This window comes from Anopheles bellator, chromosome 2 (assembly GCF_943735745.2).
Source record: "Anopheles bellator chromosome 2, idAnoBellAS_SP24_06.2, whole genome shotgun sequence".
Lineage (NCBI taxonomy): Eukaryota > Metazoa > Arthropoda > Insecta > Diptera > Culicidae > Anopheles > Anopheles bellator.
The window spans coordinates 19889447-19902639 of NC_071286.1; the positions used below are offsets into that span (position 1 = coordinate 19889447).

Here is a 13193-nt window from a genome sequence, read left to right on the forward strand (position 1 = left end):
AATGGTCGTGGCCATCGGAGTACCGTCAAGGCAACTGTCACTTTGCCTGTATCGTTGGGATTGTAAACAAACTGCACGCACGTAATCCAATTGTCCGCTCGCCAAAGAAAGTGAGCCGATCTTCGGAGCCCGACAACATGTTCCTTACCAATCTTCTGCTGAAGAAAGCCAAGAGCAAGTAAGTAGCAGCTTTAGCTGGCTTGCTTGAACCCATGCAAACCATTAATCCCCGTTTCGCTGGTACGCGGTGTGGATTTTCGTTTCCTTCAGGAATGTCCTCGTGCTGATGGAGAGTGCTGTTAGTGGCCACCAGTTCACCACCATCCGGGAGCGTTTGGCGGAAAAAGTGGAAATGTTGCGCTTCGACCCGTTCAGTAAGTTGGTCCGAGGAATGCAAAACGGAGCCAAGTACATAACGCACCCGTTTCCTCGTTTTACAGTTCAAAAAACTTCCCTGTATCGAGAGCGTAAACGGTTGCGGAGCTTAAACTGAATTGGGGGACATGGCGTGCTAGACATCGTCGCATTTGGTGTTGATGCTGATTGTTGGCTTTCCAGTCCTAGTTTAAATAAATAACTTAAACACAAATCTGCAGGTACATACAATTTCTTGCCACGTCCAGCGGTGGCAGCGTCATTCGTATTGAACGTCTGTTTTAAGTACCTACGTCCGAGGCGCGTCATTCGTTCCAAATCCCAGAATTACTGCATTGTCGTTCGTTTTGCCCGGCCAAATTGCTTCCGGTTCCGTGCGAACGTGAACGAGTTAGTTGAAAAGAGGCTTTGAGTGAAACTATTCACTATGAGCTGGAGCCATGAGAATGATTGTTTTCCGTTCAGCTATTGGGTGCCAGAATCCGCATAGGAGAACACAGAATGAAACGACAGCTGATTGACCGGAGTTGCCAACACTGTTTGATATTTGTTTTCCGTTGGGGTTTTTATTGATCATTTTTTGTTTGTTTGCTTGACTAAAGAATAAAATACTTCATGTCATAATGCATAACTTCGGAGTTTCCCGCAGATACTGCTCCTGTACACCATTATATGGCCTTTCTTTGCTACGCTGCTTTTGCCACTTTTCACAGGCGTACGATTTCGGTCGGGTTTGCTTTGTAGTTTTGTTTGTTCGTTTGTTTTACTTTCAGTTCGGAATGATATTATATTGCATTATTTATGGTTGTTTCATTTTCGGCCCGTACCGTGAGTAGGGGTTTGTTGTTCTTGGCTATGGTTGATAATATTTGTCTATTTGCCTCATTGCCCACTTCTTACGATACATAATAACATGGCTTAAACGTAACGACTAGAGTGTGTTATTGTTGACGTTGCTTGCGTTGAGATGGACAGATGAAACGAAGGCGCAAACGGAAAGACAGACACACGGGCCACTTCTCTGAGCTCTAAGATTTATATCGATTATGATCCTTTGTTACGCGATCCTTGGTTTCGTTTAATTGTCTTCATCTAAACGATAGTCGGAACAAACAGCAGAGTGCAATTGTAGGAGAGTGTGTTGTGAATGAACAAGGGGCGTGATCCTGCAATCTATCGGCCGAACCCTAAGCACCCTGGTTCAGGGTTTTTTTTACAGTTTGTGGCTTGTAGGTTGCAGGACACGGAAACGAGTCAATCGAACCATCCGCGCGCGTTGGAAGCGTGGAACGTGATTGACTCGAAATAGGCACTAATATGACTCTCATTAGCTCAGCGCGTCCGTTTCGGGCGCTGGGCGTTCGACGAACTGCTGTTTCTTGTTTTATTTTAAAAATAACATACACACCGTGGCTTGAGTGTTAAGAGGAACACTAATAAATAGTAAAAGGTCTACGTAGGTCAGCTGGGGCTACTGTTGTATCAATTTACTCTAAACTTTTCAACGAAAATGCGATCCTCGAAAATGTGATAAAAACTAACGCCCCGCACTGCGCGCGCCTGTGGACACTGTCAAATCGCAATCAAATCGAAATATTGTGAACATCAAAAAGGCGAGCGCTCCTTTTCACTGGACCGAACTTCTCCTTTCGATAAAATATGCTCTACACTTACGCAGTAGCGTGGTTTGACAGTGTTCTTAGTGTTTTTGCTACCTTTTGATTGTTTTTTGTGAGTAGTGGCTTATTCGATTAGGACCCAGCGGTACATCACCGTCGTACGATCATTTGCCTGTGCATGCCGGGTGCAAGGGCGGACAGACAGTTGAACTACTGTTTTTGGAGATTATTTCTCTAAACTCTAACGCCTCTTTACCTTAACGCGGTACTGACCGGCCACAACCACGCCCACAGAAAAGATCATCTAAAAAGGGAAACAAAGTCAGTAGATTCCGGTGTGTTCGACGAGTTAAGGAGCCACGTTCGGAAACTAAAGTGCTCGGGCACAGTGTTTCAATAAACTATGCCTATCACGGCAAGTGGTGAATACGGTTTTTGATTTGGTTCGATGCGATAGAGTAACATTTAAGATGTTTGTATGAATGCAGTGCGCGTTTTGCGTGAGTTTTGCTTCAAAATCTTTCCCGACTGTTGTTGCTAAATACTAGTGCAGTTTCCCCTTCGCTTTTTTGGACCTTCATTCGCGTCCCACGATGTTCATGTTGGGTTGATGTTGGTGCTTCAGAGCGGCGTGCAAGTGAGGAGAGCTGCCCCATATATGGTACAAACGTGAAAGAAGCGTCTGTCCCGTTTCGGGAAAGAAATTATGATCCTTACACCTATACAACTTTACTAATTCGCGATCTTTGTTTTGCGTCGACCAACAAAAGTGCCACCAATGCTCGGTTTCAATTGACAGGATTAGCTAACGTAACAGAATGTCGAGGAAGAAAGCCAAAGTTCAAACAAACCTTAGTAAACTATTCAATAGACCAATAAATAGCGCCAACAGCCACCAACCCAAAATCTTCAAAGATCGCAACAACATATAACCTTACGAAATGATGCCGAAGAATCTGTATGTGCATTACCTAATCTGCTAATTACTATCTTACCACGAGATTGGTCGCAAGCGGTTTTACATTGTTCCCGCACATTCTCTGGTCAGTGCTCTTCCTTCATCTCGTCCCTAGTTCTGACGACCGCTCGGCAACCCAGCGCCAATGCTCCTGTTCTCCTATTTTTGTCGCCTATCTTACTTTGATAATTCTCTACTCTCCTGATGTGTGTGATTATTTGCGTATTGCGTTTGTCTTAACCTTTTTGAAGTTACTGTGCTCATTGGTTCTCCGGATTGCATTGAAACAAAAGCCGGATGTTCCAACTAAGGCTCCGGACTGGGATACTTTGGCACCGTGCTTGAGATCCAGCCAAATTCCGGGCGCCCCGCCTTCGCGACTTCCAGAATGCTTTGTCTGTGGTTTGAACAGCTTAATGCAGGTTGTTTTTGAATCAATCCGCCAACCATGAGCCAACTAAACGTCCCCAAAAGCGATGACCTTCCGTTGCGTCATTCTGCGCGCGCATTCACTGTCCTCTAAGACCACACAGCCGGGCGATCCGCGGTACGTAAAGGTGATTTAATGACAAAAAAGAAACTTAGTTTTTTTTTCATTTTCCGAGATGCCGTTGTTCCCAGCCAGCTTCGATAGGGTTCCCCGGTTTTATGCCGAGGCGCGTGAGTCCGGTTCTTTCGATGACATGGGTTTGCCAAACGGTGCGGTGCTTAGGCAAAAAACTCATACTTTGAGGCCAGCTTGTATTCCTCCTCGTCCACTTTGTACATTTCGATGAGCTGCAAGGGTGGAACAATAAGAAAACACAATCAGTTAAGCCATCGGTATCGTTACTGTTCGTTTACAACAGGATGGTTTAGAACGACAAATGCGTGTTAGTAGTTTGTTCACAATCGTTACGATATGTCACAGTCATTTCAATGCTTAGTTTTAGAGAAATAAAACGCGGTACCCAAAGTCCGTTGAATACACGGCGCCACGGTGTCAGGCCGACTTATCGGCCTAGTTATGCCTAAAATAATCGTGTTCCGAACCCACGTCACTAGCACAAAATAATAGAACACTAATCAAAATACGAGACTGTACGTTTAATTGAAAAATAATGAAACGAAGTTCTGGCAGCAGTGTAAGTTGTGAGAAAAAACGATGAAGGAAAAGAAGGAAACAGTAAAAAAACGTAAAATAGCTTACATTGACTAAATAATACTTTTTGGGTTCACCATAACAATACAAGCCACCACGCGTGGTTGCTCTCGCCGGATGGTCGCAAGCTACCCTGGGATCATACCGCCCGGCGGCACCCTTGTTTTCCTATGGCATTGCTGTAGTTCGGCGCATCATCCGGGTTTCAGGAGCAAATGCAAGGACACTTATTTTTCACATTATCACGCTTCGTACGGTTGACCGCAGCGCCGGTAGCCGCGGGCTGCCGTAGCAATGGCTGTGAGACTACGGTCGCAGTTTGGTTGGTTTGGAATGCTGCAGTGATCGTTTCCGGTAGCGTCCCGCCATGAGGTTCGCCCGTCGTATTCGTCCCCAGTTGCCATGCTGGTTCGGGCTCCACGGGAGAAGGTATCGTTGAGTTGGGTTTGGTGCTGGTGAACTTTGCAAGCAAGTGCTCGGTGTCACCCGTACCAATATTCGCCGCGGTACTATCACTACTAACAAGCCTACCGTCGCTAACCGTCAACTAGGTCGGTAAAGGAACGTTGGGAAAAGAAATTTAAAATATAGAAAAACAAAGAAAATTAAAACTCCGATCGTTCGACAGAATGGGATCCAACAAGCGAGAAAAGAAAAACAGAAAAGAAAATGAAAAAGAAAAATCATAAGTCTCACAGAGAAAAACATGAAAAAAGGACTAACCAATAGGACTATTCGAGGAGCGTTCTTTGGCGAAGCCCTAGCTTGTTCGAGCTCGCTAACACACAACATACACCCTACACACATGCAGTAGTAGTAGTAGTAGTAATTGCTATGCTGCTTCGATCGAGCCTTTATCGGAGGCCTGCACCGCCGCACGAAGGAGACACCGGAGCAAGAGCGTGAGCTGCAATGCTTTCTTTGATGGAACAATTTTGCCAAAAGAGAAAAGATTTCTGTAAAGTGATCGGGGGCTGAGCGAAATGGCGGCAGACACACACAAACACACATATATATATATGGTTGCGTACGCGCGTATACAACAACACAGACACTACTACACAACGGTTTCCATGGTAAGGATCTCCCAGCGGTCCGATGGAGATACCTTTTGCACGTCGTTGGCCAGCTCTTCCAGCTGCTTGTCGTGGGTAACCTTTAGCTTCTCCTTTTCTCGGTTCTGCTTGATGGTGGCAGTCTGAAAGGCGAACAAGCAGAACAGTTGAGTACTCGCCGTACTTGCGCGTTCCGGCCTGACCTCGGCCCGGGGCCTACCTTTTTCTCGTCCATAAATCGCTTGATGTTGTTTTGCTTCTTCTCGCGCAATCGCCGATCCTTTTCGCCCTTCGTCTTGAGCGTCTTGTCGTTGGCCACCTCCTTGGACGTTTCGACCGAAATCTTGGCCTGGCGGCTGTTTAGCTCCTTGATCTCGCGCTCGTGTTTCGCCTCCAGCTGCTTCATCTGGCCGGCCTGCGTCGTTTCCATCAGCTTGCGCAGAATGTCCTGCTGGTCGGCGAGCTGCTGCTTCAGGAGGTCCCACTCTTCCTTCTTGTGCCGCTCGGCCATCTCCGTCCACTGGGCGTTCTGTTCCTGGATCAGCTTGCGTACCGCCGGGTCGGCTTTGATCTCGTCCTTGCTCTTGCCTTTGATCAGCCGCTCGATGGCCCCATTCTGCTGCTTCTGAACACCGGTCCGCTCCTTGGCGTGCTTCTTCTTGACCGCGTCCAGTTCCTTCTGCTGTTTCTTGGCCGTCTTCTGGAAGCCCTTCTCCTGGCGCAGCGAATCGACAGTGATTGGGTCAAACACGAGCGGTGGTTCCGTCACTTCCACTTTCTTCGCCTCGGTTGCCCCGCCACCGCCGCCCCCCGTCTCTTCGATGCCCAGCTTTTGCATGTTGTCCGACCGTTCCTTCGCCGCGCCCATGAACGCCCGCGGATCGGACAGCGCATCCATGAAGTCTTCAAACCCGTCCGGGACGTAGATTTTCAGCTCGATGTTACAGAACAGCATGGGCAGTGACATCGGAAAGTTGGCTTCCGTGCGCAGCGAGATGTGCCGGTAGCCACCCTGCAGTCCATCGAGCGGCAGAATGCGCTGCCCGAGCAGTTTGCCGTTTTCGTCGTACACCCCGAACCGCAGTACGGCCAGATCGGGCAACACCACCTTGCGGAACAGGAACGGTTCCTCGTTGTACACCGGGTTCAGTCCGTTCGCCGGGACCATGCGCGTCCGGAACTCTTTGCGCACCGTGTCCGATGGCAGACCGTACATGTCCACCTCGACGTACGTGCCGACCTTCTTATCCGACAGGAACTGGCCGGCGATCACCTGTACGGCGCACGAAGCGGCAATCACTCCGTCTACCGGGGCGTCCGCGAACGGGTCGAAGCTACGATCGGCACGCCGCATAAAGTCCGGCTTCAGCAGGTAGCCGCAGTTGCCGTTGTACTCGAACTTGCCCTGGTTCAGCTGCATTGGCAGGTCGGAGGTTTGGAAGTTGAGCGACACCATCTGGCAGCCGGCGTTCCAGAACACCTGCGGCATGTAGTTGGACGAGTCGGCTCGCGTGCCCTTCGGGTAGATGCGCGACATCTGGCGCTTGTTGTAGTTGACAAACTCGATGGCCTGCGACTTTAGCAGATTCATGCCGGTCGTCTCGGCAAACGACGACATGTTGTGGTGCACGTTCTTCTTGTCCGCGTAGTCGAACGACTGGAACTTGACCGGCTGCGCGTAGTTTACCATCGACGAGAGCCACGGGTGCACGTTGGTCGTCGAACCGGTGTACTGTATCGGGGGCGCTTCTTCGCCCCCATCCTGCGAAGCGGCCGCGGCCGCTACCGGTGCAACGGCGGCCGCACCCGCTCCGCCACCCACCGCAAGCTCTTCGATTTTCTTCACATCGACCACGGCACTGGCGTCCTCCTTGTCCTCGTCCTCGATCACGAACTCGCCCTGCAGAAACAGCTCCAGCTCCTTCTTCTCTACCTCCGACTTGAGCCGCTTGTTCTTGATCAGAATCTTGCGCTTCAGGAAGGACGGTGGCGGCAACGGTGCCCCCGGATCGAGCGGGTAGTCCGGGATCGGTTCCTTCAGCAGCAGATCGCCCAATATTTCGTCGCAGTACTTGGCCAGCTTGTACTGCTGCGACTTGCAGCAGTGGTTTTCGAACGACAGGATCACCGGGTAGTCGGACGTAACGAACGCCGTGTCACGCAGTGCGTAGATTACGTCCTTGAACAGGATGTCCGTGCACATCGCCATCCCGTGCGTGATGATCGGTTCCTCGTCCTCGCCTTTGCCGTCCCAACAGTCGAGCTCCACGCACCGGCAGCCGGCCAGCAACGTCTGGCGGTACATCTCGACCGAGCTCTTGCCACCGAACTGCCGCCCGGACAGGTACGTGTTGTGGGACGAGTTGATGTAGTAGTGCGACAGGGGCTGATCCATGTCCATGTAGATGTCGAGCCGATCGAGAAAGACCGGCGCATTCTCGTCCGACATGAGATACCGGATCAGTCCATCTTTGGTGAGGGTTTCTGGGGGGGCGGCGCCAAAAGACCACAGTAGATTTGTTTAGAGCCCGCTGAAACTCAGCAAACGACACCGAAACTTACTCGCTTCCCGGGCTTCATCGTTCTGCTCGTACATGGTGATGATTTCCAGGGCACGCTTCTCGTCGTACAGCGGGTACAGGATCTCGTTCAGCCGCGGATCGCGCTGCTTTTCGTTCAGGAAGGTGATAAACTGGTCCAAGTTGATGGAGTTCGCCTTTCCCTGCGTTCTGAAAGTTTAGCGAAGCGATGCCACGGTGAGGTTGGGCCTGTCAGCACATCCAGTCTTTGATACTTACATCGAGCGGAAAAGCTCCTCGATGTCGTTACGGGGACAGATCTTGTGGTACAGCTCGTAGAACTTCTCGAACGTAAAGTCAGCCTTTTCGATCGCATCATTCTTGCCACTGGGCAACCCCAAGTCGGACAGGATTTGATAGACCAATTTTTCCGTTTTACCTGGCGGTCGAAAAGGGGAGCATCAGAGTATGAGCAGTTGGTATGCACTGGGCACAGCTTACCAGACGCGAATGTTCGGGCAACCACCTTTACCGGCACCTTTCCTCGAGGATCAACGAGAAAGCCGAGCCGCATCCAACTGAACGAAAGTGCAAGTGAATCAGAAAGTCTGTAGCATCTGATGCTTTAGGGGACGTTAATCGACAAATGAAAGCGATTCAACATGCAAATGGTACGTGTAAAAAATGGTGCGGATATCAATTACACAAGAGAATAACATGCAAGCTTATATTACAAATGGATTAAATACCTACTGCGTGGATAAAATGAATACACATAATAACAATCAGGCATCTATACACATAAAGAGAGCTCACTGTCCATGACGGAGAATGAGTGAACAGTGCAAAACCAATTTTTAAAAGCTAATATTAAGTGGTTAAGTTGACAAACAAAACTGCGCTAAAGTTATTCGTACAACGAACGTACAACGATTTCCATAATAGCTTTAGAGCCAACGTTCTATGGTTCATCAATATTTTAATTTTTTTTAAAATTTATAATCTCTACGAATAGATATTAAATTGGGGTGGTTAGCGGAGACTTATACCGAGGAATAGCAGATGTCCAACTATGAAACAGATTTTTCATAGGAACATTTTCACCTGATTTTTCCATGGGCTCACAAGTCGATTACAGAAAACACAGAACAATGTTGAACCTATCTAACTTTTCGTTCAGGAGTTAGGTTATTGTCTACGTGGTCTACATATGGTATTTTTCAATTCTTCACCAGCAATCATTTTGCCATAACCATACGAGCATACGACGTGAAACTGCGAGATCAGCTAGTGGCGTGCAGTACGGTAAAATATTAAAGCTAAGGGAAAAATTGATCAAAAAGTTAAACTCCACGATCCCTTCCCGATTAAATCCGATCCTCAACGGGTTGTGGCGGCGGTACAACCACCGGCGGTTAAAATGGCGTTCGCGTGATCGAGATTGAATTACGGAATTACTCATGACAGCAAGCGGTTTGTTCAGTACGCCGCCCCGCCAACCCCATACTTTACGCGCAGGCGATCAATTTTCACTTTGCGGTGGCAATGAAGTTGCGAGAACGTGAACAAGTGAAAAAGAAACAAAAATAAATAAATTATCATATGTAAATCTGTCGTGCCGCTTGCCCGTGGCCCGTGGCGCTCCGAGCACGTGCTCGGGTGTGTGTGTGCGGATGTGTGTGCCGGTAGCGGACATAATTGAGTGGCATTGAGTTTTAAAGCTGCCTCGCGGCAAACCGAGCTGCGTGCCGAGAGAAGGTGGCCCTCGATTGTCCGCCCCTTCGTGGCGGGGCGTACGTTGACTAGTTTTGTTTTGTTCCTAATTCGAGGCGAGGTTCGCTCGTGGCACGAAAGCCGTTTTGTGTTTTAAATCAACTTCTCAATTAAACCTTTCTGCGTTGCGTGACATCAATCGGTAAATTCCGTCACTTTAAGCGACAAATTAGGCAACGCGCCCCATCATCGAGAGGATGCGGGTTCAGATCGATCGCGGGGCGATGAAATTGGTCAGGATGAAGGTCTTGATGGAGGCGCATGGTCGTTGGTGTTCGACTGACCCGGAAGAGAAGAGGCAGACAGCAGATTGTTTGAGTACCATGCTCAGCTTCTTCTGCCACCGAACAGAGAGAGAGAGAGAGAGGGAAAGGGAGTGAACGGCAGCCAGTTGAAGGATAATTGAATTTTGCAGTTCTGCACTCGTGTTCCGCAAAACGGACCCGTCCCGGCGTCGCTGGCGTCGAACGGTTCGCGTTCCGTCGGTAAGAAGGTGTAAATTCAATTAAGTGTGCGACACATACACCCGACTAGACTCGTTGCGTTGTGGTCAGTAAATGTATGTCACCCCGAGATGGCATGGGCACGACGGGCACGTGTGCCGATGCGCACGGTGCACTGCTAGTTAGCCCCGCGGGCGCATAATGTGACTGAAACTGATTGATGGTGTGGGGGCCCTCGCCTACGAGTCAATCATGCTCCATTTGCAACACGCTTGTTACTCGATTTAGCGGCCTTAGAGCGGATCGTTGCTGTGTCGCTTTCGGTGTCCTCCACTACTCCTAAGGTTGATTTGCGTTTGTTCAAATGTGCAGAATATTACAAACGCAACAATACTGGACACTGTTCTTACAAAACAAACCGGATGTTATCTAGCGCTCGTCGTAGATGATAGAACCAATGCTACAAAAAAGGGCAGGATTAAGAACTTACTGTTTCATCAGATTCGTGCGGGGACACACGTTGTTTATCTTGCTGTTGTGGGTAATATCGCGAAGTCCTTGCTGCCACAGCTTTCGGTTGCATTCAACAGAAAGTGATGGAAGTATTGAGGCGAAATAAATGTACAGGGCAAATGAATTGTGCAACTCGTCCGTTCGTTACAATTTGTCGACTCTGCTTAAATAAAAATTAGTCCTGTAAAGGTCTTGCGTCACCTATCTTTTCTGTCCCGCAAAACAGGTCAAGGCCTGTGGGAAATGAAACGGATAACGGGAACAACGACGTCCTGTGCCCAGCAAAATTGGGGCATCCTTGCAATGGGCTGCCTCGGTCAGCACCGGAACTGCCGTTCCCTCGGTCGTTCGGTTCCATTTGGCTGCAAACTTTATTACAACGTGAATGAAACGAGCCACCCCGTTTGGCGTGCGGCTTGCACGCAGAGGGCAGGGCGAGTTGGTTTATCGTACGGCCCGCCAGCAGGACTAATTGCTGTTCCGGTGGAAACAAATTGGTTAATTTTGAAGAGAAATGTTTGAGAAATTGAACTGCTGCTACGGAAGGCTCGGGACTGCGCTACGACGGCAGCGGCACTCTGCCTAGGTGTATGACAGTGTGACACGCTCGAAACAATGGATAGTTTATCGTTCTATGGCACCAGCACACAGAGACAACATAGCGCACTGTAACCGAACGTTTCAGAGGCCAACTTTATAGCCAGCCACTAGGAGGGCCACTTCGGCGCTCTTGACATTCCCATATGAATATTAAATAAAGCCACCTGCTGGCATCTTCATCGTCCCATCATTATCATCATCATCATCGGTGGTGCTTTTTTTTGTCTGACCACTTTTCCGCCGTTGTGTCGAAGGTATACTATTATACGACAATTTACGGCCTGCGGGCCCGATGGGGCTGATTGTTTCTCGTCCCGTTCTCGTGAGAAATTATCATAAATTAAACATTTTTAAAGCCACCCCCTGGCCTGCCGGGGGAAGGTTAAAGCAAACAGAAACGCCTCGGCCCTGGCGGAAGAGCGGAACAATTTAATTTACACTATGTCCTTCCGGTAACCCGTGACGCTGTGTGTCGCAGTCGAGTCGTTCAATCGATCAGTTGACAAGCCATCGTCGCCGTCGTCGTCGTTGTTGGTGTGTGACAATTTGCGATCCCATTGTTCCCAGGGGCCACGGGAGTGGCCAGCCATTTGAATTTGTCCACCACATAAACTATGCGGTCACCCGTGCGGGGTGGGACGGAGCCAAAGACAACTTCCGATTAGACGGTTGATTAATTGATTCCTTTTAGTGGCCTTTTAATTTCCTCCCATTATTGCCCCGATAAAGGTGGAAGGTGGCAACCGGGTGCGAGCTAATCATTTTCGATAGCGGCTTCGGAAGCGTTAGATAAGCGCGGACCGTGCTGGAATGGCGGTGTGTCCTTTGGAATTGCCCTTATTTCCTGAAAATCGATTAAAACGATGGTACGATGGCAGACGGTGCCAATCGCATTTGAAGCGGCAGAATGATGGATTTACATTAGGGTTAGGTGTTTTTTTGTTTTTATGTTAACGGTGAACATGCCATGCCAACGTAAGGTTAAGCCATGCAACCACGACACCGGTGAACCATGCAAGAAATCACGAGAACCATCACCATTGTGGGTAATTCCGAAAGCGAAAAGTATAAAAAAGGAATATGGTTCGATGTACATCGGACCAGAACTTACTGCTTCTTGAGGGCGGTCATTGGGCAGAAATTGTTGGCCTTGCCGTTGTGTGTGATTTTACGTAAACCATCGACCCAGATCTGCGCGGAGAAAAGACCGAATGGTACAGTGTTTAGGAGATGCTGGCAGAGATCGGAGATCAAACCCGGAGGGTAGCAAATTAACTGAAAATGGTCGAAGGCGAATGAAAATGGCGGCTCTTTATCCATCCAGAATATTGAGCTCCACAAAATGCTTTTCAATCTTTCAGACGCGACCCTCGGCATGTCAAGATGCAACTGCTAGCCAGAGTCAGAGGGGTTCGTTCAATGTGCCAAGTTCGCCATGAGCAATGGAATCGGAAGCGAATGGAATGCTTTCGCCAAAATAGTGACACTTTGCGAATTAGCACGTCTTGGAAGTCGCGCGACAAAGATATCCTTCTTCGGTGGCTTCCGTCACTCAACGCCATCCGATTCGATGATTCTCATCGGTTCGGACGCGCCACGTAATCCGTAGCTCCGTGAGCTCCCGGGGCCGCAGCCGGAAGAAAGATGCCAGCCAGGACCAGCCAGTTGACAGTTGACTATTGGCAACATTCGTAAAGCCATCCAAAGGGTCGGGGATGAACGGTTGAAGGACCCTGCCGCACACGGGGTCGCGTGAGTGCGTGCTTCTGCTGGTTGCTTCGCTCGCTCGGAAGACTCGGCGCGTTCGTTTGACTGGGCAAATCATCTGCCAGTGGGTATTAATAAGAGCGAACCGTAACGATGTGATGGCCCCACGATGACGGGCTGCTGCTGGTGATGTTATGAACAATGTTATCATCGGGCGAAAGGAAAGGCCACGCGAAAGGATTCTCCCGCACGTCAACGCTTGACTTGCGGCGGTTCACCGTTCAACGGGGCGTAGCCTAATCGCCACTTGGCCGTGTGTGTCCCGCATGAAAGCGTGCCATCGTGTTGATCAACGTTCTCACTGGGACCGGGCAGGGCACGGCATCATCTTCCAGGAAATCGCCCGATGTGCATATGACCCGAAGAATCCGATGCACCTGATGGAGCCGTCTCGTCGGTCTTGCCAGAGCTGGAGCCGGGTGTGTCACTA

The 13193-nt window shown here is 49.4% G+C and overlaps 2 protein-coding genes across 6 annotated transcripts in view; one reads left to right on the plus strand and one right to left on the minus strand.

Moving 5' to 3' along the window:
* The first annotated feature begins 54 nt into the window (after window positions 1-54).
* On the plus strand, window positions 55-965 carry LOC131211715 (large ribosomal subunit protein bL33m). The gene is made up of 3 exons (XM_058205299.1): window positions 55-178; window positions 271-374; window positions 441-965. The coding sequence occupies exons 1-3, from the start codon at window positions 138-140 to the stop codon at window positions 491-493; spliced, it is 198 nt and encodes a 65-aa protein (XP_058061282.1). The 5' UTR covers window positions 55-137; the 3' UTR covers window positions 494-965.
* Window positions 966-2057: 1092 nt separating this feature from the next.
* The window catches only part of LOC131211714 (1-phosphatidylinositol 4,5-bisphosphate phosphodiesterase), a 29276-nt gene continuing 18140 nt past the window's right edge, over window positions 2058-13193 (minus strand). For 2 of the 5 annotated variants that reach the window (XR_009156912.1, XR_009156911.1), the window contains exons 5-12: window positions 10374-10453; window positions 8169-8245; window positions 7947-8106; window positions 7711-7877; window positions 5369-7632; window positions 5202-5291; window positions 4142-4640; window positions 2058-3729 (exon numbers count right to left, since the gene is read on the minus strand). Coding sequence is in view for 2 of the 5 variants with exons in the window: in XM_058205297.1 (XP_058061280.1) it covers window positions 3661-3729; window positions 5202-5291; window positions 5369-7632; window positions 7711-7877; window positions 7947-8106; window positions 8169-8245; window positions 10374-10453 (2907 nt within the window). In the remaining 3 variants the exon portion in view is untranslated. Of the gene's footprint in view, window positions 3730-4141; window positions 4641-5201; window positions 5292-5368; window positions 7633-7710; window positions 7878-7946; window positions 8107-8168; window positions 8246-10373; window positions 10454-12107; window positions 12188-13193 lie in introns of all 5 variants that reach the window. The other 3 variants (XR_009156910.1, XM_058205297.1, XM_058205298.1) reach the window with 3 other exon arrangements.

Excerpts from the sequence above, each read along its gene's own strand:
- LOC131211715 (XM_058205299.1), top strand. The coding sequence starts at position 138 with ATGTTCCTTACCAATCTTCTGCTGAAGAAAGCCAAGAGCAA. Across the intron at positions 179-270 it reads CTGAAGAAAGCCAAGAGCAA|GAATGTCCTCGTGCTGATGG; the intron begins GTAAGTAGCAGC and ends CGTTTCCTTCAG. Across the intron at positions 375-440 it reads GTTGCGCTTCGACCCGTTCA|TTCAAAAAACTTCCCTGTAT; the intron begins GTAAGTTGGTCC and ends CTCGTTTTACAG.